The sequence below is a fragment of the Oncorhynchus gorbuscha genome, linkage group LG15 (assembly GCF_021184085.1).
Source record: "Oncorhynchus gorbuscha isolate QuinsamMale2020 ecotype Even-year linkage group LG15, OgorEven_v1.0, whole genome shotgun sequence".
NCBI classification, from domain to species: Eukaryota; Metazoa; Chordata; class Actinopteri; order Salmoniformes; family Salmonidae; genus Oncorhynchus; species Oncorhynchus gorbuscha.
The window spans coordinates 79,037,635-79,061,298 of NC_060187.1; the positions used below are offsets into that span (position 1 = coordinate 79,037,635).

At 47.4% G+C, this 23,664-nt stretch overlaps 1 protein-coding gene across 1 annotated transcript in view; it reads right to left on the bottom strand.

Moving 5' to 3' along the window:
- Positions 1-18,686: 18,686 nt before the first annotated feature.
- The window catches only part of LOC123997340 (glutamate receptor ionotropic, NMDA 2D-like), a 156,652-nt gene continuing 151,674 nt past the window's right edge, over positions 18,687-23,664 (bottom strand). The window contains exons 15-18 of the mRNA XM_046301478.1: positions 20,970-21,884; positions 20,684-20,747; positions 18,952-19,129; positions 18,687-18,825 (exon numbers count right to left, since the gene is read on the bottom strand). Of these exons, the coding sequence (XP_046157434.1) occupies positions 18,687-18,825; positions 18,952-19,129; positions 20,684-20,747; positions 20,970-21,884 (1,296 nt within the window). The remainder of the gene's footprint in view (positions 18,826-18,951; positions 19,130-20,683; positions 20,748-20,969; positions 21,885-23,664) is intronic.

Below are 23,664 nucleotides of genomic sequence, written 5' to 3' on the forward strand. Positions count from 1 at the left end.
GGTATAGAGGAGAGAGGGAAGGAGGGAGGTATAGAGGTATAGAGGAGAGAGCGAAGGAGAGAGGTATAGAGGAGAGAGGGAAGGAGAGAGGTAGAGGTATAGAGGAGAGAGGGAAGGAGGGAGGTATAGAGGTATAGAGGAGAGAGGGAAGGAGAGAGGTATAGAGGAGAGAGGGAAGAAGGGAGGTATAGAGGTATAGAGGAGAGAGGTATAGAGGAGAGAGGTATAGAGGAGAGATGGAAGGAGGGAGGTATAGAGGAGAGAGGGAAGGAGAGAGGTATAGAGGAGAGAGGGAAGAAGGGAGGTATAGAGGTATAGAGGAGAGAGGGAAGGAGAGAGGTATAGAGGAGAGAGGGTAGGAGAGAGGTATAGAGGTATAGAGGGAAGGAGGGAGGTATAGTGGAGAGATGGAAGGAGGGAGGTATAGAGGAGAGAGGGAAGGAGGGAGGTATAGAGGTATAGAGGAGAGAGGGAAGGAGAGAGGTATAGAGGAGAGAGGGAGGAGGGAGGTATAGAGGAGAGATGGAAGGAGGGAGGTATAGAGGAGAGAGGGAAGGAGGGAGGTATAGAGGAGAGATGGAAGGAGGGAGGTATAGAGGTATTGAGGAGAGAGGGAAGGAGGGAGGTATAGAGGAGAGATGGAAGGAGGGAGGTATAGAGGAGAGAGGGAAGGAGGGAGGAATAGAGGAGAGAGGAAAGGAGTGAGGTATAGAGGAGAGAGGGAGGAGGGAGGTATAGAGGAGAGATGGAAGGAGGGAGGTATAGAGGAGAGATGGAAGGAGGGAGGTATAGAGGTATTGAGGAGAGAGGGAAGGAGGGAGGTATAGAGGAGAGATGGAAGGAGGGAGGTATAGAGGAGAGAGGGAAGGAGGGAGGTATAGAGGTATAGAGGAGAGAGGTATAGAGGAGAGAGGGAGGAGGGAGGTATAGAGGAGAGATGGAAGGAGGGAGGTATAGAGGAGAGAGGGAAGGAGGGAGGTATAGAGGAGAGATGGAAGGAGGGAGGTATAGAGGTATTGAGGAGAGAGGGAAGGAGGGAGGTATAGAGGAGAGATGGAAGGAGGGAGGTATAGAGGAGAGAGGGAAGGAGGGAGGAATAGAGGAGAGAGGAAAGGAGTGAGGTATAGAGGAGAGATGGAAGGAGGGAGGTATAGAGGAGAGAGGGAAGGAGGGAGGTATAGAGGAGAGAGGGAAGGAGGGAGGTATAGAGGAGAGATGGAAGGAGGGAGGTATAGAGGTATTGAGGAGAGAGGGAAGGAGGGAGGTATAGAGGAGAGAGGGAAGGAGGGAGGTATAGAGGAGAGATGGAAGGAGGGAGGTATAGAGGTATTGAGGAGAGAGGGAAGGAGGGAGGTATAGAGGAGAGATGGAAGGAGGGAGGTATAGAGGAGAGAGGGAAGGAGGGAGGAATAGAGGAGAGAGGAAAGGAGTGAGGTATAGAGGAGAGATGGAAGGAGGGAGGTATAGAGGAGAGAGGGAAGGAGGGAGGTATAGAGGAGAGATGGAAGGAGGGAGGTATAGAGGTATTGAGGAGAGAGGGAAGGAGGGAGGTATAGAGGAGAGATGGAAGGAGGGAGGTATAGAGGAGATAGGGAAGGAGGGAGGAATAGAGGAGAGAGGAAAGGAGTGAGGTATAGAGGAGAGAGGGAAGGAGGGAGGTATAGAGGGGAGATGGAAGTAGGGAGGTATAGAGGAGAGAGGGAAGGAGGGAGGTATAGAGGAGCGAGGGAAGGAGGGAGGTATAGAGGAGCGAGGGAAGGAGGGAGGTATAGAGGAGAGAGGGAAGAAGGGAGGTATAGGGGAGAGAGGGAAGGAGGGGGTATAGAGGAGAGAGGGAAGGAGGGAGGTATAGAGGAGCGAGGGAAGAAGGGAGGTATAGGGGAGAGAGGGAAGGAGGGGGTATAGAGGGGAGATGGAAGGAGGGGGGTATAGAAGAGATGGCTGTTAAGCTCTGCACCACAGGCAGGTGTTTCAAATCCTCCCAGGTGCTGTTTTCTGATCAGTACATGATCAATCTGCTCCACCACAGCAGGGACCTGAGTTAGTGTGTGTGTGTGTGTGTGTGTGTGTGTGTGTGTGTGTGTGTGTGTGTGTGTGTGTGTGTGTGTGTGTGTGTGTGTGTGTGTGTGTGTGTGTGTGTGTGTGTGTGTGTGTGTGTGTGTGTGTGTGTGTGTGTGTGTGTGTGCGTGTCCATGTGACCCAGTAGTGTGCATGTGTATGTGACTGAAGACAGAGAGAGTGTGAGAAAGGGGAAGAGAATGAACATTAGAGAGGGGGAAATAGAGAGATGGAGAGAAGTGGGAAAGAGAGGAATGGAGGGATAGAGCTATAAGAACTGGTGTGAGGGGGCTTAATGACATTCAGCTCAGGGTCCTGGGAAGGTACCAACACACATCCACCCTTAACCTCCAGGCATCAGTGGAGGTCTGACAGGATTGGAAATGTGTTAGTAGCATGATAATACCTCAAACTTGCCTTCTGATCATTCTGATTCATTTTGCTTGCCTTTTGGCCTCCACATGCTTCCCAGCCAAACAGTTCGGAAGAATTTGTAGATACAGTACCAGTAAAAAGTTTGGACACACCTACACATTCAAGGGTTTTTCTTTATTTTTTACTATTTTCTACAGGGATGAATAATAGTGAAGACATCAAAACTATGAAATAACACATGGAATCATGTAGTAGGCAAAAAAGTGTTAAACATATAAAAATATATTTTATATTTGAGATTATTCAAAGTAGCCACCATTTGCCTTAATGACAGCTTTGCACACTATTGGCATTCTCTCAACCAGCTTCATGACCTGGAATGCATTTCAGTTAACAGGTGTGTCTTGTTAAAAGTTAATTTGTGGAATTTGTGGAATTTCTTTCCATCTTAATGCGTTTGAGCAAATCAGTTGTGTTGTGACAAGGTATGGGGTATACAGAAGATAGCCCTATTTGGGAAAAGAACAAGTCCATATAATGGCAAGAACAGCTCAAATAAGTAAAGAGAAACGACAATCGATCATTACTTTAAGACATGAAAATCAGTCAATCCTCGGCAAAAACATCCAAATTAATGACAGATTTCTTGATTTGTCTTAGATTAATTCTGACTGGCTACGGAGTCTCAAAATGAACAAACAGAACTATTGCTGCTTTTTTCTCCCTTTTCAAGCGAACGTCTTTTAAGGAAGTATGGGAGCACTGTCACGACTTCCGCCTAAGGCGTTTCCTCTCCTTGTTCGGGCGGCGTTCGGCGGTCGACGTCACCGATCTTCTAGCCATCGTTGATCCACCTTTCATTTTCCATTTGTTTTGTCTTGTTTTTTGTTTTATTACCTGTGCTTTGTGGCAGCCGGTACTTTGTACTTGGATTTTGTACGTTGTGCTGCCTCACATGTTCATTGGACATTTGTTTTGTGACGCGGTAGCGTTCTGTGCAATTGATTACATTATCTCTGCTCTCCTTCGCCTGACTTCTATGCAGCAGCTACACTCACCACCTGACAAGCACACTCATTCGGTTGTAGGCGCCAGCCGAACTGAAGCCTTTACACCTATCCAATCCTCAGGGATCTACGCAGGTGTCAACATGGTAGAGCAGTGTTTCCCAAATTGGGTCCTCAGGACTCCGAGGAGGGCATGTTTAGTGTTTAGCCCTAGCACTACACAGCTGATTCAAATAATCAACTAATCATCAAGTTTTGATCATTTGAATCAGCTGTGTTAGTTGGGTTGAGAGTTGAGGCAGGGTGTGTGATGTGTACTGTAGTTGGGTTGAGAGTTGAGGCAGGGTGTGTGATGTGTACTGTAGTTGGGTTGAGAGTTGATAGTTGAGGCAGGGTGTGTGATGTGTACTGTAGTTGGGTTGAGAGTTGATAGTTGAGGCAGGGTGTGTGATGTGTACTGTAGTTGGGTTGAGAGTTGAGGCAGGGTGTGTGATGTGTACTGTAGTTGGGTTGAGGCAGGGTGTGTGATGTGTACTGTAGTTGGGTTGAGGCAGGGTGTGTGATGTGTACTGTAGTTGGGTTGAGAGTTGAGGCAGGGTGTGTGATGTGTACTGTAGTTGGGTTGAGGCAGGGTGTGTGATGTGTACTGTAGTTGGGTTGAGAGTTGAGGCAGGGTGTGTGATGTGTACTGTAGTTGGGTTGAGGCAGGGTGTGTGATGTGTAATGTAGTTGGGTTGATAGTTGAGGCAGGGTGTGTGATGTGTACTGTAGTTGGGTTGAGAGTTGAGGCAGGGTGTGTGATGTGTACTGTAGTTGGGTTGAGAGTTGAGGCAGGGTGTGTGATGTGTACTGTAGTTGGGTTGATAGTTGAGGCAGGGTGTGTGATGTGTACTGTAGTTGGGTTGATAGTTGAGGCAGGGTGTGTGATGTGTACTGTAGTTGGGTTGAGAGTTGAGGCAGGGTGTGTGATGTGTACTGTAGTTGGGTTGAGAGTTGATAGTTGAGGCAGGGTGTGTGATGTGTACTGTAGTTGGGTTGAGAGTTGATAGTTGAGGCAGGGTGTGTGATGTGTACTGTAGCTGGGTTGAGAGTTGAGAGTTGAGGCAGGGTGTGTGATGTGTACTGTAGTTGGGTTGATAGTTGAGGCAGGGTGTGTGATGTGTACTGTAGCTGGGTTGAGAGTTGATAGTTGAGGCAGGGTGTGTGATGTGTACTGTAGTTGGGTTGATAGTTGAGGCAGGGTGTGTGATGTGTACTGTAGTTGGGTTGAGAGTTGAGGCAGGGTGTGTGATGTGTACTGTAGTTGGGTTGAGAGTTGAGGCAGAGTGTGTAATGTGTACTGTAGTTGGGTTGATAGTTGAGGCAGGGTGTGTGATGTGTACTGTAGTTGGGTTGAGAGTTGAGGCAGGGTGTGTGATGTGTACTGTAGTTGGGTTGAGAGTTGAGGCAGGGTGTGTGATGTGTACTGTAGTTGGGTTGAGAGTTGAGGCAGGGTGTGTGATGTGTGACTGTAGCTGGGTTGAGAGTTGAGAGTTGAGGCAGGGTGTGTGATGTGTACTGTAGTTGGGTTGATAGTTGAGGCAGGGTGTGTAATGTGTACTGTAGTTGGGTTGAGAGTTGAGGCAGGGTGTGTGATGTGTACTGTAGCTGGGTTGATAGTTGAGGCAGGGTGTGTAATGTGTACTGTAGTTGGGTTGAGAGTTGAGGCAGGGTGTGTGATGTGTACTGTAGTTGGGTTGAGAGTTGAGGCAGGGTGTGTGATGTGTACTGTAGTTGGGTTGAGAGTTGAGGCAGGGTGTGTGATGTGTGACTGTAGCTGGGTTGAGAGTTGAGAGTTGAGGCAGGGTGTGTGATGTGTACTGTAGCTGGGTTGAGAGTTGAGGCAGGGTGTGTGATGTGTACTGTAGTTGGGTTGAGAGTTGAGGCAGGGTGTGTGATGTGTACTGTAGTTGGGTTGATAGTTGAGAGTTGAGGCAGGGTGTGTGATGTGTACTGTAGTTGGGTTGATAGTTGAGAGTTGAGGCAGGGTGTGTGATGTGTACTGTAGTTGGGTTTAGAGTTGAGGCAGGGTGTGTAATGTGTACTGTAGTTGGGTTGATAGTTGAGGCAGGGTGTGTGATGTGTACTGTAGTTGGGTTGATAGTTGAGGCAGGGTGTGTGATGTGTACTGTAGTTGGGTTGAGAGTTGAGGCAGGGTGTGTGATGTGTGACTGTAGCTGGGTTGAGAGTTGAGAGTTGAGGCAGGGTGTGTGATGTGTACTGTAACTGGGTTGAGAGTTGAGAGTTGAGGCAGGGTGTGTGATGTGTACTGTAGCTGGGTTGAGAGTTGAGAGTTGAGGCAGGGTGTGTGATGTGTACTGTAGCTGGGTTGAGAGTTGAGAGTTGAGGCAGGGTGTGTGATGTGTACTGTAGTTGGGTTGAGAGTTGAGAGTTGAGGCAGGGTGTGTGATGTGTACTGTAGCTGGGTTGAGAGTTGAGAGTTGAGGCAGGGTGTGTGATGTGTACTGTAGTTGGGTTGAGAGTTGAGGCAGGGTGTGTGATGTGTACTGTAGTTGGGTTGATAGTTGAGGCAGGGTGTGTAATGTGTACTGTAGTTGGGTTGATAGTTGAGGCAGGGTGTGTAATGTGTACTGTAGTTGGGTTGATAGTTGAGGCAGGGTGTGTGATGTGTACTGTAGTTGGGTTGAGAGTTGAGGCAGGGTGTGTGATGTGTACTGTAGTTGGGTTGAGAGTTGAGGCAGGGTGTGTAATGTGTACTGTAGCTGGGTTGAGAGTTGAGAGTTGAGGCAGGGTGTGTGATGTGTACTGTAGCTGGGTTGAGAGTTGAGAGTTGAGGCAGGGTGTGTGATGTGTACTGTAGTTGGGTTGAGAGTTGAGGCAGGGTGTGTAATGTGTACTGTAGCTGGGTTGAGAGTTGAGAGTTGAGGCAGGGTGTGTGATGTGTACTGTAGTTGGGTTGATAGTTGAGGCAGGGTGTGTAATGTGTACTGTAGCTGGGTTGAGAGTTGATAGTTGAGGCAGGGTGTGTAATGTGTACTGTAGTTGGGTTGATAGTTGAGGCAGGGTATGTAATGTGTACTGTAGCTGGGTTGAGAGTTGAGAGTTGAGGCAGGGTGTGTGATGTGTACTATAGTTGGGTTGATAGTTGAGGCAGGGTGTGTGATGTGTACTGTAGCTGGGTTGAGAGTTGAGAGTTGAGGCAGGGTGTGTAATGTGTACTGTAGCTGGGTTGAGAGTTGAGGCAGGGTGTGTGATGTGTACTGTAGCTGGGTTGAGAGTTGAGAGTTGAGGCAGGGTGTGTAATGTGTACTGTAGCTGGGTTGAGAGTTGAGAGTTGAGGCAGGGTGTGTGATGTGTACTGTAGTTGGGTTGATAGTTGAGGCAGGGTGTGTAATGTGTACTGTAGCTGGGTTGAGAGTTGAGAGTTGAGGCAGGGTGTGTGATGTGTACTGTAGTTGGGTTGAGAGTTGAGGCAGGGTGTGTGATGTGTACTGTAGTTGGGTTGATAGTTGAGGCAGGGTGTGTGATGTGTACTGTAGTTGGGTTGAGAGTTGAGGCAGGGTGTGTGATGTGTACTGTAGCTGGGTTGAGAGTTGAGAGTTGAGGCAGGGTGTGTGATATGTACTGTAGCTGGGTTGAGAGTTGAGAGTTGAGGCAGGGTGTGTGATGTGTACTGTAGTTGGGTTGATAGTTGAGGCAGGGTGTGTGATGTGTACTGTAGCTGGGTTGAGAGTTGAGAGTTGAGGCAGGGTGTGTAATGTGTACTGTAGCTGGGTTGAGAGTTGAGAGTTGAGGCAGGGTGTGTGATGTGTACTGTAGTTGGGTTGAGAGTTGAGGCAGGGTGTGTGATGTGTACTGTAGTTGGGTTGAGAGTTGAGAGTTGAGGCAGGGTGTGTGATGTGTACTGTAGTTGGGTTGAGAGTTGAGACAGGGTGTGTGATGTGTACTGTAGTTGGGTTGAGAGTTGAGGCAGGGTGTGTGATGTGTACTGTAGTTGGGTTGAGAGTTGAGGCAGGGTGTGTGATGTGTACTGTAGTTGGGTTGAGAGTTGAGGCAGGGTGTGTGATGTGTACTGTAGTTGGGTTGATAGTTGAGGCAGGGTGTGTAATGTGTACTGTAGCTGGGTTGAGAGTTGAGAGTTGAGGCAGGGTGTGTGATGTGTACTGTAGTTGGGTTGATAGTTGAGGCAGGGTGTGTAATGTGTACTGTAGTTGGGTTGATAGTTGAGGCAGTTTGTGTGATGTGTACTGTAGTTGGGTTGAGAGTTGAGGCAGGGTGTGTGATGTGTACTGTAGCTGGGTTGAGAGTTGAGGCAGGGTGTGTGATGTGTACTGTAGTTGGGTTGATAGTTGAGGCAGGGTGTGTGATGTGTACTGTAGCTGGGTTGAGAGTTGAGAGTTGAGGCAGGGTGTCTGATGTGTACTGTAGTTGGGTTGAGATTTGAGGCAGGGTGTGTGATGTGTACTGTAGTTGGGTTGATAGTTGAGGCAGGGTGTGTGATGTGTACTGTAGTTGGGTTGATAGTTGAGGCAGGGTGTGTGATGTGTACTGTAGTTGGGTTGATAGTTGAGGCAGGGTGTGTGATGTGTACTGTAGTTGGGTTGATAGTTGAGGCAGGGTGTGTGATGTGTACTGTAGTTGGGTTGAGGCAGGGTGTGTGATGTGTACTGTAGCTGGGTTGAGAGTTGAGAGTTGAGGCAGGGTGTGTGATGTGTACTGTAGTTGGGTTGATAGTTGAGGCAGGGTGTGTGATGTGTACTGTAGTTGGGTTGATAGTTGAGGCAGGGTGTGTGATGTGTACTGTAGTTGGGTTGAGAGTTGAGAGTTGAGGCAGGGTGTGTGATGTGTACTGTAGTTGGGTTGATAGTTGAGGCAGGGTGTGTGATGTGTACTGTAGTTGGGTTGAGGCAGGGTGTGTGATGTGTACTGTAGCTGGGTTGAGAGTTGAGAGTTGAGGCAGGGTGTGTGATGTGTACTGTGGCTGGGTTGAGAGTTGAGGCAGGGTGTGTGATGGGTGACTGTAGTTGGGTTGAGAGTTGAGGCAGGGTGTGTGAGTACGACCCTGCCTCACACAGGAAGCGGCGCAGGTCCTAATCCAGGCACTTGTCATCTCCCGTCTGGATTACTGCAACTCGCTGTTGGCTGGGCTCCCTGCCTGTGCCATTAAACCCCTTCAACTCATCCAGAACGCCGCAGCCCGTCTGGTGTTCAACCTTCCCAAGTTCTCTCACGTCACCCCGCTCCTCCGTTCTCTCCACTGGCTTCCAGTTGAAGCTCGCATCCGCTACAAGACCATGGTGCTTGCCTACGGAGCTGTGAGGGGAACGGCACCTCAGTACCTCCAGGCTCTGATCAGGCCCTACACCCAAACAAGGGCACTGCGTTCATCCACCTCTGGCCTGCTCGCCTCCCTACCACTGAGGAAGTACAGCTCCCGCTCAGCCCAGTCAAAACTGTTCGCTGCTCTGGCCCCCCAATGGTGGAACAAACTCCCTCATGACGCCAGGACAGCGGAGTCAATCACCACCTTCCGGAGACACCTGAAACCCCACCTCTTTAAGGAATACCTAGGATAGGATAAGTATTCCCCCCCCCCCTTTAAGATTTAGATGCACTATTGTAAAGTGACTGTTCCACTGGATGTCATAAGGTGAATGCACCAATTTGTAAGTCGCTCTGGATAAGAGCGTCTGCTAAATGACTTAAATGTAAATGTAATGTAATGTGTACTGTAGTTGGGTTGAGAGTTGAGGCAGGGTGTGTGATGTGTGTTGTTAGCCCTTCTGAGAGGAAGAAGAACTGGATTATGTGAGGTCAGTCCTGGCCAGATCAAATGGGGGAAAAACCAGGCCCATATACACACACACACACACACACACACACACACACACACACACACACACACACACACACACACACACACACACACACACACACACACACACACACACACACACACACACACACACACACACACACACACACACACACACACACACACACACACACACGGATAGGGATACACATAGACGCACAAACTCCCAAACCACAGATATGTTAGCAACACAAACACCATTAAAGACAAAGACACAGAGAGGGGTTGTTAAGAAACACAGAGACACCCTGCAGTTATTTAAAGAGAATCATATTTTATGAAGCAATTCTCAGGAAGTAAGTGCAGCACTGACCCGCCAGCCCCACCCCCAGACAGACCATGTCAAAACAAACTAACTCATTTAGATCAGGGTATGGACCAGACCAGTCTGGGCTGTACACTACCAACAGCCTTAGCAACCTGCCTTAGCAACCCACCTTAGCCACCCACAAGTATACAGGTATACACAGGTACACTACACAATCATGATGGTTTCTAGGTGCTGTTCCAAGAGCACAGCAATGATAGCCTGGTTGCCAGTCTCTTTCTGCTTTAGCAAACGTATCTCAACACTATTATATATAGTGCCACTAGATTTTGGAACGCAGAAACAGATGGAGGACAATCACCAGGCTAAAACACTGTTAGGTGGATCAGTGACACTGAATTCCATTTGAGTGAATGACTGAAAGTAGTGGTCCTATGATACCTGTATGGACCACAGTGAATGAGCTGTGTAATGACTTAACCTAGCATCCTGTTTAGATGCAGCTCTTATGTCACTAGGCCTGGTGAGTGCAACACATACCACTCCAATTTTTCCTTGAAATTGTTTCATGGCGAAACGCCGATGAGGACCCTGTTTGAACTCGGGAGTGCCATGCATTTTACTTCTCGGGTCAAAGGTGACAGAAAACTGAAACGTAAGGATGAATCATGACCATGGACCAATGACTGATCAGAACTCGTGGTCTAATTTGATCTTAGAGTGGACTGAAGACATGGACGTCAGACTGTAAGAAACAAAAATAGCATTTAACTAATGTAAACAGAGCAGCACTGAAAGGCAGAATACAGACCAGTGAAACACTGTTCTCCTTCACATATCTTATCACATATCTTATCACATATCACATATCTTATTACATATCTTATCACATATCTTATCATATATCTTATCACATATCACATATCTTATCATATATCTTATCATATATCTTATCACATATCACATATCTTATCATATATCTTATCACATATCACATATCTTATTACATATCTTATCACATATCTTATCATATATCTTATCACATATCACATATCTTATCATATATCTTATCACATATCACATATCTTATCATATATCGTATCACATATCACATATCTTATCATATATCTTATTACTTATCACATATCTTATTACATATCACATATCTTATCATATATCTTATCACATATCTTATCATATATCACATATCTTATTACATAACTTACCACATATCTTATCACATATCTTATCATATATCACATATCTTATTACATAACTTACCACATATCTTATCACATATCTTATCATATATCACATATCTTATTACATAACTTACCACATATCTTATTACATAACTTACCACATATCTTATCACATATCTTATCATATATCACATATCTTATTACATAACTTACCACATATCTTATCACATATCTTATCATATATCACATATCTTATTACATAACTTACCACATATCTTATCACATATCTTATCATATATCACATATCTTATTACATAACTTACCACATATCTTATCACATATCTTATCATATATCACATATCTTATTACATAACTTACCACATATCTTATCACATATCTTATCATATATCACATATCTTATTACATAACTTACCACATATCTTATCACATATCTTATCATATATCACATATCTTATTACATAACTTACCACATATCTTATCACATATCTTATCATATATCATATATCTTATTACATAACTTACCACATATCTTATTACATATCACATATCTTATCATATATCTTATCACATATCACATATCTTATTACATAACTTACCACATATCTTATCCCACACAGAGTAAGGAGAGATAAGTCAAAAGAAAACAGACAACTCAAAACAATTATGCAAATAAGTTCTGTAGCCAAGATTATCTAAAATGTATATATTTATTTTTCTATCCAACATAATTGAACAGCACAACCTTACTCTGCACAGACATGAGACTGATAAGGTATAGTAAGCAGAGTAAGATGTTAACCTTGATGATCCAATCATTTAGAGCGTGTGTGTGTGTGTGTGTGTGTGATGGGGGAGTTATTGACGCGTTGCTACAGAGTGTTGCTCAGTGGGAGCTCCAGGAACGAGAAACGATGAGGTCCATTGGCTGAGTGATGTATGTGTGTGTATTAAATATGCATGCAGAGCACTGTGTGTGTGTATGTGTATAAGAGTGTGTGTGCAAGGGGGAGTGTGTGTGTTTGTGTTTGCTTGCGTGGTATTATATAGAATCATGCCGCAGTGGGGTTACATACATTCAATAACACACACACACACACACACACACACACACACACACACACACACACACACACACACACACACACACACACACACACACACACACACACACACACACACACACACACACACACACACACACACACACACACACACACACACACACACACACACACACACACACACTCACATACTAAAATGTACATACACACATGACTGTGCAGCACAACACTTTCAAACAAAATCACAGTCGCATATACACAAACATGCACACACATTCCTAATGACCTCCAGATATTTCTGACTAGAAAACATAATGTTCCTCTGAGAGTAGAGCGCCAGCCAGGCAGTATCGCTACCAGCCACTTTACAGCACCATCCCAGTGTTATCCACTATGCTGTACAATATCACACTATGCAGAACAGCACAGTTCAAACTGTGTGTTTTCAGTATGCACACACACACACACGCAAGCATGCACCCACCCCCCTTCCCCCTCACCCCCCACAGACACACACACACACACACACCTCTCACAGCCACAACACTAGGACACAACAAACTGTATTTCACAATAAAAACATAGCCCAACAAAAGTCATTTTTTCTTGACAAAATGATTGATAGCACATCACATTTCCATAGTCAGCCAGTCATCAGTCCAGTTCAGTCCAGTTTAAGATGTAAGTAGTATAGAGAGCAGACACATGCAGTGCAACACCACCAAGTTAACCTTCAAACACTGTTCCAAGGTCAGGTTTAATTGTTCAATCCCCAATGATTATGGTTAGGACTGGTTGAGGGAGAGCAGATCCTAGACCAGAGCTTGAGGGCAACATGAAGGACATTATGCTACATTACATTACCCAGCAAGCACCAGGTGGGGGTGGTGTACCGGACGCCATAGAAACGCCATGGCAACACCACTGCAACATAGCAACTAAGGTCTATGTTGCTGCCCGGCAGTTTGGTACAGCCCAGACTTGCTACAGTGGCATGGTCGTCAGATACACACTTCAATCACATCGTTAATAACATTGTTAATTCATTAATTCACTAATCAATCAATTAATTGATCATCATCTTCAACAATCAGTCAAAAGGAGCAAGAACACAGTATCTACTGGTCTCTGGGATTTTTTGCTAAGTGAGAGACAGACGGAGGGATAGACAGATTGAAATAGAAAGATGATCAAAGAAACTAAACTAAAGGAAAATGGAAGTAAATGAGGTGAAAATACTAGTGTGGAACGAACCGCTAAATAAGAGAGAGAGACAGAGAGAGAGAGAGACAGAGAGAGAGAGAGAGAGAGAGAGAGAGAGAGAGAGAGAGAGAGAGAGAGAGAGAGAGAGAGAGAGAGACAGCGAGAGAGAGAGACAGAGATAGAGAGAGACAGAGAGAGAGAGAGACAGAGAGAGATAGACAGAGAGAGAGATACAGAGAGAGAGTGAGAGACAGAGAGAGAGAGAGACAGAGAGAGAGAGAGAGAGAGAGAGAGAGGGGGAGAGACAGAGAGAGAGAGAGGCATAGAGAGAGAGAGAGGCATAGAGAGAGAGGGATAGAGAGAGAGGGATAGAGAGAGATGGAGAGACAGAGAGAGAGACAGAGAGAGAGAGACAGAGAGAGAGAGAGAGAGAGAGAGAGAGAGAGAGAGAGAGAGAGAGAGAGAGAGAGAGAGAGAGAGAGAGAGAGAGAGAGAGAGAGAGAGAGAGAGAGAGAGAGAGAGAGAGAGACAGAGAGAGAGAGAGACAGAGAGAGAGAGAGACAGAGAGAGAGAGAGGCATAGAGAGAGAGAGAGGCATAGAGAGAGAGGGATAGAGAGAGAGAGAGACAGAGAGAGAGAGAGACAGAGAGAGAGAGACAGAGAGAGAGACAGAGAGAGAGAGAGAGACGGAGAGAGAGAGAGACAGAGAGAGCGACAGAGAGAGAGAGAGAGAGAGAGAGAGAGAGAGAGAGAGAGAGAGAGAGAGAGAGAGAGAGAGAGAGAGAGAGAGAGAGAGAGAGAGAGAGAGAGAGAGAGAGAGAGAGAGAGAGAGAGAGAGAGAGAGAGAGGGGGAGAGACAGAGAGAGAGATGGAGAGACAGAGAGAGAGAGAGGCATAGAGAGAGAGGGATAGGGATAGAGAGAGGCATAGAGAGAGAGGGATAGAGAGAGAAATGGAGAGACAAAGAGAGAGATAGGCATAGAGCGAGAGGGATAGAGAGAGAGATGGAGAGACAGAGAGAGAGAGAGGCATAGAGAGAGAGGGATAGAGAGAGAGATGGAGAGACAGAGAGAGAGAGAGGCATAGAGAGAGAGGGATAGAGAGAGAAATGGAGAGACAGAGAGAGAGAGGCATATAGAGAGAGAAATATTATGAATAGAAATAACAAAAAATATATATATAATGTTAGGTAGTACAGTTAGAGTGACAGACTGATAGATATATTAGATACAGGTAGATGGTAGAGAGATTAGACTTTTTTCTCATCTTTTTTTGTCACAGGCACTAATGTCTTCACAGTCATATAGGAGGTATCCAAATTCAAAATGATTTCAGTGTCTAGAATTGCTACAAAGCTAAAACATTTAAAACTAATCATCTAACACTTCCTCCAAGTGTACCAAACTTAACTCATATATATGTATGTATGTATATATACATACACCTGTATGTATGTATATATATATGTATATATTTATTTGTACATATATATTTCTGTATAGATAAATGATAGAATTTTTAAATGATAAAATTGAATATAATAGTCAATAAAATATCTAAGTTAAATCACAGTATAACATGGTACATTCTCAAAAACATAGTATATATTAATATATTCTTTAATTCTCAGCAAAAAATGTAGTTACAAGGTTTTAAAAGTCACTTCTGTTCATGCAGTCACACACTTCAGTATTAGCGCCTTGATACAACTCAATGATGCTCAATGACAACAGGCTTCAGCACTCCTGATTGGTTTAAAATGACCTCATTCCAAACAGTAGAACTGTTTCCACGGTTTCCACTGTTGGGGCGCTGGGACGAGCGAGCTACCTCAAGGAAAGATGGCCGCCCTGGGTCCTAAGCTTTAGCTAGAGTACAACTACACAAACCCCTCCACTGCAAGCCTCTGGGATTTCAATCGTCTAAACATGCAATGATTTCTGGGCTTTTCCAAGGTGTAAGGGGGCAGAAGGATCATGGGGACGACAAAGCATCTCTCTATAACTATGATAAATTGTTTTCAAAATATGGCCCCTTGACAAAGCAGTATGTGCAGGAGAGAAAAGTAACTCAAAAGACCGTCCAACCTTTTGATCTGTGACAACATGCACAAACCCAACTCGACCACATAGTCCATCACATAGCAGGATCAAGCCCCATCAATCCCTCCATTCCAGCCAGGATCAACAGCATCCAAAAAGGATTACAAAGTCTAAAAGTTCTACATCATGTCAAAGCTACATTCAACTAGGAGAAGCTGGGGGTTCGGCTGTGGGCTGGTCTCAGAGTGAGAGAGCTGAGGTGAATACGTCATACCCATGGAGAGCATGACGCTGCATGACACAGCTCTTTTAGATGACCCACACAGAGAAACACCAAAGCATGGTACGGACTATAGTTTTGGTTTAACAATGTATTTTGGCACTTTAATGCACTGTCTGTTTATTCTCTGTTTGACACCTGTTGAGTTGTTCATAAGGTGTAGCTGAGCAGGGTACTGTTCAGATGACCTGATCTGACCTGACCTGATCACCTGCACTTACACACTACTAGTTCTTCTAGTTCTTCACATATCCGTATTGTGTAGAGATGAGTGGATCTGATCTGATCTGACCTGATCACCTGCACTTACACACTACTAGTTCTTCTAGTTCTTCACAGATCTGTATTGTATAGAGATGAGTGGATCTGATCTGACCTGATCACCTGCACTTACACACTACTAGTTATTCTAGTTCTTCACATATCCGTATTGTGTAGAGATGAGTGGATCTGATCTGATCTGACCTGATCACCTGCACTTACACACTACTAGTTGTACTAGTTCTTCACAGATCTGTATTGTGTAGAGATGAGTGGATCTGATCTGATCTGACCTGATCACCTGCACTTACACACTACTAGTTCTTCTAGTTCTTCACATATCCGTATTGTGTAGAGATGAGTGGATCTGATCTGATCTGACCTGATCACCTGCACTTACACACTACTAGTTGTACTAGTTCTTCTAGTTCTTCACATATCTGTATTGTATAGAGATGAGTGGATCTGATCTGACCTGATCACCTGCACTTACACACTACTAGTTCTTCTAGTTCTTCACAGATCTGTATTGTATAGAGATGAGTGGATCTGATCTGACCTGATCACCTGCACTTACACACTACTAGTTCTTCTAGTTCTTCACATATCCGTATTGTGTAGAGATGAGTGGATCTGATCTGATCTGATCTAGTTGTACTAGTTCTTCTAGTTCTTCACATATCTGCACTTACACACTACTAGTTCTTCTAGTTCTTCACAGATCTGTATTGTGTAGAGATGAGTGGATCTGATCTGACCTGATCACCTGCACTTACACACTACTAGTTCTTCTAGTTCTTCACAGATCTGTATTGTGTAGAGATGAGTGGATCTGAGCAGTGCCTGGCCTAGGTCCACCCCGGGGAACAAGCCAACAGGCCGACAGGTTGTCACATAACTCAGCACTCCAAGTACTGTCAGTCTGCCAATGTATTATCATCACATTAAAGAGGGCAATATTGCTATTGATGACTTTTTTAATGACAGAACACAGTTACATCTCTATGTCCCACATAGTAGACTCCACTCCCACATAGTATTCCCCTCACAGTGGTATTACTACATCCGTCTTGCTGTGAAACTACATTTCTAATAATGACAGTAGTCAGGTATTGGCACAGTATTGTTCTTCACCATGGTATAATAACTATTGTGTGCTGTAATGACGGCACGTGGAGGGCTTATGGCTTATGGCTTTATGCGATGACCAATTGTGCTTCATAAGATGCATCTCCTTCACACTGGTGAGTGGGTCTTCCAAGCAGGAGGGCATGAAAGGCCTTGACAACTATTTTCAAATACACTGCTCAGGGTTTCAATGACTCCAAATGACGAAAGCTAAGCTGTCCTGATTCCTCCACATAATAACGGAATGTTTTACATCTTCAATGTAATGTCAAATGGACTCAGCTCAGAAACTTTCTCACTCTGTCCTCTCTGGCTTATTTGAATATTATGCAGCCATCTAGTGCCAACTGTAGATATTGCAACCAGTCATTTCCTCCATCCTCTCTCCTAATAGAGAATGTTGTATTGCTCACGTGTGAAATACTATACGGATATAGTCATGAAAACAGATGACTGGAAACCAATTTGGCTTAAAAGCTGTGGAGTAGAAATTTGGCACTGCTTTCCAAACGTTTCTCACGTCCAAGTTCAGCCCCAGCCGACCTCCCTGCTGCCTGAAATACTAACAGAACAACACATAGATAGAATAACTAAGCCCCAGCCGACCTCCCTGCTGCCTGAAATACTAACAGAACAACACATAGATAGAATAACTAAGAAGCTTTCAGGAGAAGAAACAAAGAAAGAAAAAGACGGGAAATAAAGATCTCTCTACGTGTCTTTTTTTCTTCCGAATGTTCCGTTTGTGTCTGGAACACAGTGATGTCATCGTGCTCATCAGCGGAATGACAAGAGTCTCTGTTCTGAGTTCTGATCGGACCAGAGGAGAAAGGACAGGCTCCGATGAGGTGGCGAAGAAAGTCTCCTGTTAAATCTAATTGGACAAAAGGGTTTGTAGTAAACATGACATCATGGGGGTTGGTATCCTTCCCTTCCGGGGGGCTTCGGTCGCGCTAGATGGCCCTGAAGATGTCATTAGGTCAAAGTCATGTCACTGTCCTCCCTGGCCAATGAGAGATGAGAAGCCAGACAGAGCGTGTGTAAGAGAGAGGCGACTGCATTGCTTTTATATCAACCAACATAGAAAAGGGGAGAGAGATGAAGGGGGGTCTCTCCAACGTGAGGATGCAGTCTACCAATCCAATTCAAAGGGGGATGATGTTCCTCAGCCAATGGGGACAGGAGAGCTAGAGTCTGTGGGAGTGTTAAACAGGCGTTGGATCCTTACAGGAGCAGGCCGGTCTCTCCGCTACCAACGAGGTGTGTTCAGTCAGAGCCAGAGGGAGGGAGACGAGCGTGTGTGTGTGTGTGTGTGTGTGTGTGTGTGTGTGTGTGTGTGTGTGTGTGTGTGTGTGTGTGTGTGTGTGTGTGTGTGTGTGTGTGTGTGTGTGTGTGTGTGTGTGTGTGTGTGTGTGTGTAAACATGACATCATTACTCACAGTTTGGAGACTTGTCTTATCCATTGTTCTGACTGGGGGAAGAGAGGAGGACCGACGATGACATCACAAAGCTCAGCTCTGACCGGAGGAGGAGTTCTGGAGCTGCTATCGCCCCAGACGACATGGCCTCGCTCTCACTCTCGATGTCATGTGACCCCTCCAGGCGGATGTAGGTGACCCTGGTGTGGCGCCTCACAGTGGCCCTCACCAGAACACGCACCAGGGACCGGGTTACTATGGTTCCGCTATCACCCACAGCGGAGACAGCCATGGTACAGTCATCCCTAGTTGTTCCTGTAGCGATGGTCACTAGCTGATGGTCATTTGTAGTCGCCATAACAGCAGTCTCAGTTGCCGTGGCATCCAACGTTGCCAAGGCACCGCCGTTGGTAACAGTTGCCATGGTGTCAGTGGTTTCAGCGGCACCAGTGTCGGCTCGAGTGTCTCCCTCTCTCGTCTCCCCCTGTCATACCTCGCTCTCCAGGCTGGAGAAATGGGCGGAGCCTCGTCGGGAGCATAGGCTCTTGGCCTTGAGTGGCAGGTGGGGGGAGTAGAAGCGTCCGGGCTGAGGAACTGACCGTAGTCTCTGGTACAGGAGCTTAGCACTGGCCGAGGCAGAGGACGAGGAGGGAGGAGGAGGGATGGGCACCGGCAGGGAGGAGGATGAGGAAGGGGCACTAGGTTGGGGTTGAGGGGGCGAGAGGGAGGGCTGAGGGGGGTGATCCACTAACACTCCTGGCTGCTGTGTGCTGAGGCTGGCCTGGCTGCCTGACTTGGCCTGGCCCTGGTCTTGTTTGGGAGGGGGTTTGGGCCGTGAGCCCCCGCTGAAGCTGTGGCAGTGGGGGAGCAGCTCCTCCTGGCTGTGGGACAGGGCCGTGCTGCCTCTCTTCCCATGGCCGTGTGACCGCCCTTGGGGGTGCGGGTGCACATGGGGGTGGGGGTACTGACTACATGAACATGACACCCCAGACCCCTGGTTTCTGTCTCGTGCGCGTCCCTTGCCCTTCCCCCTTCCTCCCCTTTTCCACTTCTTCTCTCCCTTCATTGGGAGTTTGTCGACAGACCAGTACCGTCGGGGAGGCGGGAGGTTTGATGGAGGGGGGGGGGCCACTGGGACCCCAGACCTCCACTCCCTCCCCCTGACGCCCACCCTACTCCTGGCCCTGAACCCCAAGAATCTCCCCCCGGCCCCCCCCAGCCCTCCACTCGCCCTAGTATAGAGTCGTCTCTGCTGTTGATGCTGCCCCCTTTCTCTCTGGAGGGGTATGTGCCGAAAAACCAGCTCCCTCCCCCTATCCCCCCCTATCCCACTACTCCCTGGTCCTCCAGCCCCCTCCCTCCCCTCCCAGTACCTCTCAAATTGCCCAAACTCCCCTGATGAGCCCTCATCAGAGTAACTCTCCTCTGTTCTTGCCCTGTCTCTTTCTGACTCTGACACAGCACCTCTCCCACCCGCTCTCCTCACCCTCTCCTCCACCCGTTTCCTCGATCTGTCTCTCTGCCTCTCCTCCCCCACATCTTCCTCATCATCCTCCTCAGAGTCCCACTCATGGAAGGAGAGCCCCTCCTGGATGTTAGCCCTGCCTTTCTCATAGTGCATCAACAGAGGCCTCTTCTCTCCTTCTCTCCCTCCCTCCCTTCTCTCCACCCCTCCACTCCTCCGCCTCTTGGAGAGTGGGATGAGGGGAGGCAGGGAGGAGGGGTGTGTTCCAGAGTTGGGGTCCCCCCCTCCCCCGTTTCCTCCACTCACCCAGAACTTGACCGAGGCGGGGAGTTTGGGGTAGAGATTACTGGGGGGTCGATGTCTGGAGTGGGAACGGGATGATTTGGGCCGCCTCTCCCTGCTCCTGCTGCTATCCTCCTCTCTATCACCCCCCTCTTCCTCTTCTTCCTCCCTCCTTCCTCGCTCCCTCTCTCCTGCCCATGCTGAATCTCTCCCTTTCTCCCCAAATGTACTACGATACTGGGTTTGAAAGGAAGAGTAGTCTGGCATCCCTCCTTCTCTCCCTCCATCCCCCACTCCCTCCCTATCTGCCTCCACATCCCCCTCTTCTTGCTCAGAACGCCCAGTCGATTTCTTCCTCTTCTTCAGCGCCTTCTTCTTCCTCTTCTTTTTCACCTTCCGTCTCTTCCTCTCTTTGTCTCTCTCTCGTTCCCTCTCCTCCCTCTTTTTCCTCTTCTTCTTCTTTTTCTTCTTCTCTTTATCTTTCCTCCTCTTCTTCTCTCGTTTCCTCTCGTCATTTCCTACTCCTCCACTGCGATCCCTCTCTCTCTCACCCCAGCCCGCCCACCACTCCTGTAACTGGGCCAACTGGCTACTTCCTCTCTCCCTCTCCCTGTCTCTCTCCCCTCGGGCAGGGCGTGGTTTTCGGGGTGGTATAGGTGGTGGCTGGCGCCCGTGACTGAGGGAGCGAGAGGAGATATTTGAACGCTGTCTGTCCCTCCCCCTCCCCAGGAGAAGACTGGACTCCTCGGTCAGCTCCTCATCCTCATCATCGTCCTCTGCGTCCAAACCTTCCCGCGTGCTCTGAGAGGTCAAGGAGGAGGAGGAGGAAGGAGAGGAGGACCGAGAGGAGGAGGTAGAGGAAGAGGTGGATGATGTGTTAGAGGAAGAGGAGGAAGTTGAGCTGGTGTAAGGGAGTGAGGTGGATGGGGAAGGGGGAGTGTAGGTGGGGGACATGGGCACGGTTACGGGGAGTGGGAGAGGAGGTGAGAGGGGGCGTCCCCTCCTCCCTCCACCATCCCTCGCTCCATCCCTTCCTCCTCCCCTGCGCCCCAGCGGTAGGATGTTCTCGTACAGAGGCCCGCCTGGCTCTTTGGGCTTCTTGGGCCGGCGCTTCCTCCAAAAGGATGAGGGGAGAGGGGGGGAGGGTTGTGGCAGCGGGGGGTTAGTGGGCAGAGGGACTGGGGTCACGCCCACGGCTTGGCTTTTAGGAGGTAGCCGAGGCGTCCCCAAAGGTTTGACCCCTCCCTTCCCCTGACACCCAGCACCACCACCTCCCACCACCCTCCTCCCCACCCCCTGGTCAGGACCTTTCTCTGAGTAGAAGGCCACAGTGGCGGGAGGGGGTTGAGGGTGGCTTCTGGGGGCTGTTTTGGGGGTCTGGGACCCTGCCGGCTGGTCCATACAGGGCCCCAGACCCTCAGGGTCGATGGGTCCATAGTAGCGTTTATATCCATCCAGCCCCCCACCACCACCAACTCCCACTCCTCCAGCTGTCGTGCCCCAGGTCGGAGGCGCCTTCTGGGGGAAGGGTCCCATGTCTGCGACGGTCCCGCGCACGGCCATGGGGTTGGTGGGGGTCCCAGCCTTGGGCAGCCTCCAGCGGTCCACCACGGCCAGTCTGCGATCAGGCCGGGGGAGGAATGTGGAGCAGGGCAGGGGCGCCCCCAGCATGGGAGTGTTGGAGGGCCCCAGCGCAGTTCCAGAATGCACCACAGTGGGAGGGGATCCAGGTAGTTGTGTTTTGTAGACGGGCTGTGACTGTTGCTGCTGTTGCTGCTGCGCCATGGTCAGGGCCGGGTTGGTTGACGACGCACCGACCAAGTGTGGCGGGGGCGGGACTGTTGCCATGGTGCCATGATGGTGGGGGAGCATAGCCATGGAGGATTTGGCCCCACCCGGCGTGGTTTCATCCTCAAAGCTACAACAACTGTACATGCCCTGGTAGAGAGGGAGAAATAGAGAACAAGCGGTGAATGGCAATGAACATTCAATCATGTATTAATAGAATCAAATCAAACATGCCCTATGTGACTGAGGGACGAGCAGTTATCAGTCAAGATGTATGCATGATACAGTGCCTTGCGAAAGTATTCGGCCCCCTTGAACTTTGCGACCTTTTGCCACATTTCAGGCTTCAAACATAAAGATATAAAACGGTATTTTTTTGTGAAGAATCAACAACAAGTGGGACACAATCATGAAGTGGAATGACATTTATTGTATATTTCAAACTTTTTTAACAAATCAAAAGCTGAAAAATTGGGCATGCAAAATTATTCAGCCCCTTTACTTTCAGTGCAGCAAACTCTCTCCAGAAATTCAGTGAGGATCTCTGAATGATCCAATATTGACCTAAATGACTAATGATGATAAATACAATCCACCTGTGTGTAATCAAGTCTCCGTATAAATGCACCTGCACTGTGATAGTCTCAGAGGTCCGTTAAAAGCACAGAGAGCATCATGAAGAACAAGGAACACACCAGGCAGGTCCGAGATACTGTTGTGAAGAAGTTTAAAGCCGGATTTGGATACAAAAAGATTTCCCAAGCTTTAAACATCCCAAGGAGCACTGTGCAAGCGATAATATTGAAATGGAAGGAGTATCAGACCACTGCAAATCTACCAAGACCTGGCCGTCCCTCTAAACTTTCAGCTCATACAAGGAGAAGACTAATCAGAGATGCAGCCAAGAGGCCCACTCTGGTTCACTCTGGATGAACTGCAGAGATCTACAGCTGAGGTGGGAGACTCTGTCCATAGGACAACAATCAGTCGTATATTGCACAAATCTGGCATTTATGGAAGAGTGGCAAGAAGAAAGCCATTTCTTAAAGATATCCATAAAAAGTGGCGTTTAAAGTTTGTCATTAGCCACCTGGGAGACACACCAAACATGTGGAAGAAGGTGCTCTGGTCAGATGAAACCAAAATGTAACTTTTTGGCAACAATGCAAAATGTTATGTTTGGCGTAAAAGCAACACAGCTCATCACCCTGAACGCACCATCCCCACTGTGAAACATGGTGGCAGCATCATGGTTTGGGCCTGCTTTTCTTCAGCAGTGACAGGGAAGATGGTTAAAATTGATGGGAAGATGGATGGAGCCAAATACAGGACCGTTCTGGAAGAAAACCTGATGGTCTGCAAAAGACCTGAGACTGGGACGGAGATTTGTCTTCCAACAAGACAATGATCCAAAACATAAAGCAAAATCTACAATGGAATGGTTAAAAAATAAACATATCCAGGTGTTAGAATGGCCAAGTCAAAGTCCAGACCTGAATCCAATCGAGAATCTGTGGAAAGAACTGAAAACTGCTGTTCACAAATGCTCTCCATCCAACCTCACTGTCGCAAATATTACCAAAGGTGATTCCCCTTCTTGTTCGGGTGGCGCTCGGCGGTCGTCGTCGCCGGTCTACTAGCTATCACCGATCCGTTGTTCTGTGTTCCTTTGGTTTTGTCTGATTGGTATCACCTGTTTCTTGTTTGGTTGTTAGGGTGGGGTTATATAAGTTTGTTCAGCCCGCTTCTGTTTCGTGCGGGCTTGTTCGTCTGTTTTTGTGTTAGAGTGTATGTTGTTTGTATTCCGGGTTTTCGCGCTGTCCGTTATTATTTCTGTTCATTTTGTTTTACTACTTTTGTTCATGTATTTTTTCCTGGACATTAAAGTGTGTTTTTCCCACATCATTTTGCTCTCTGCGCCTGACTCCAC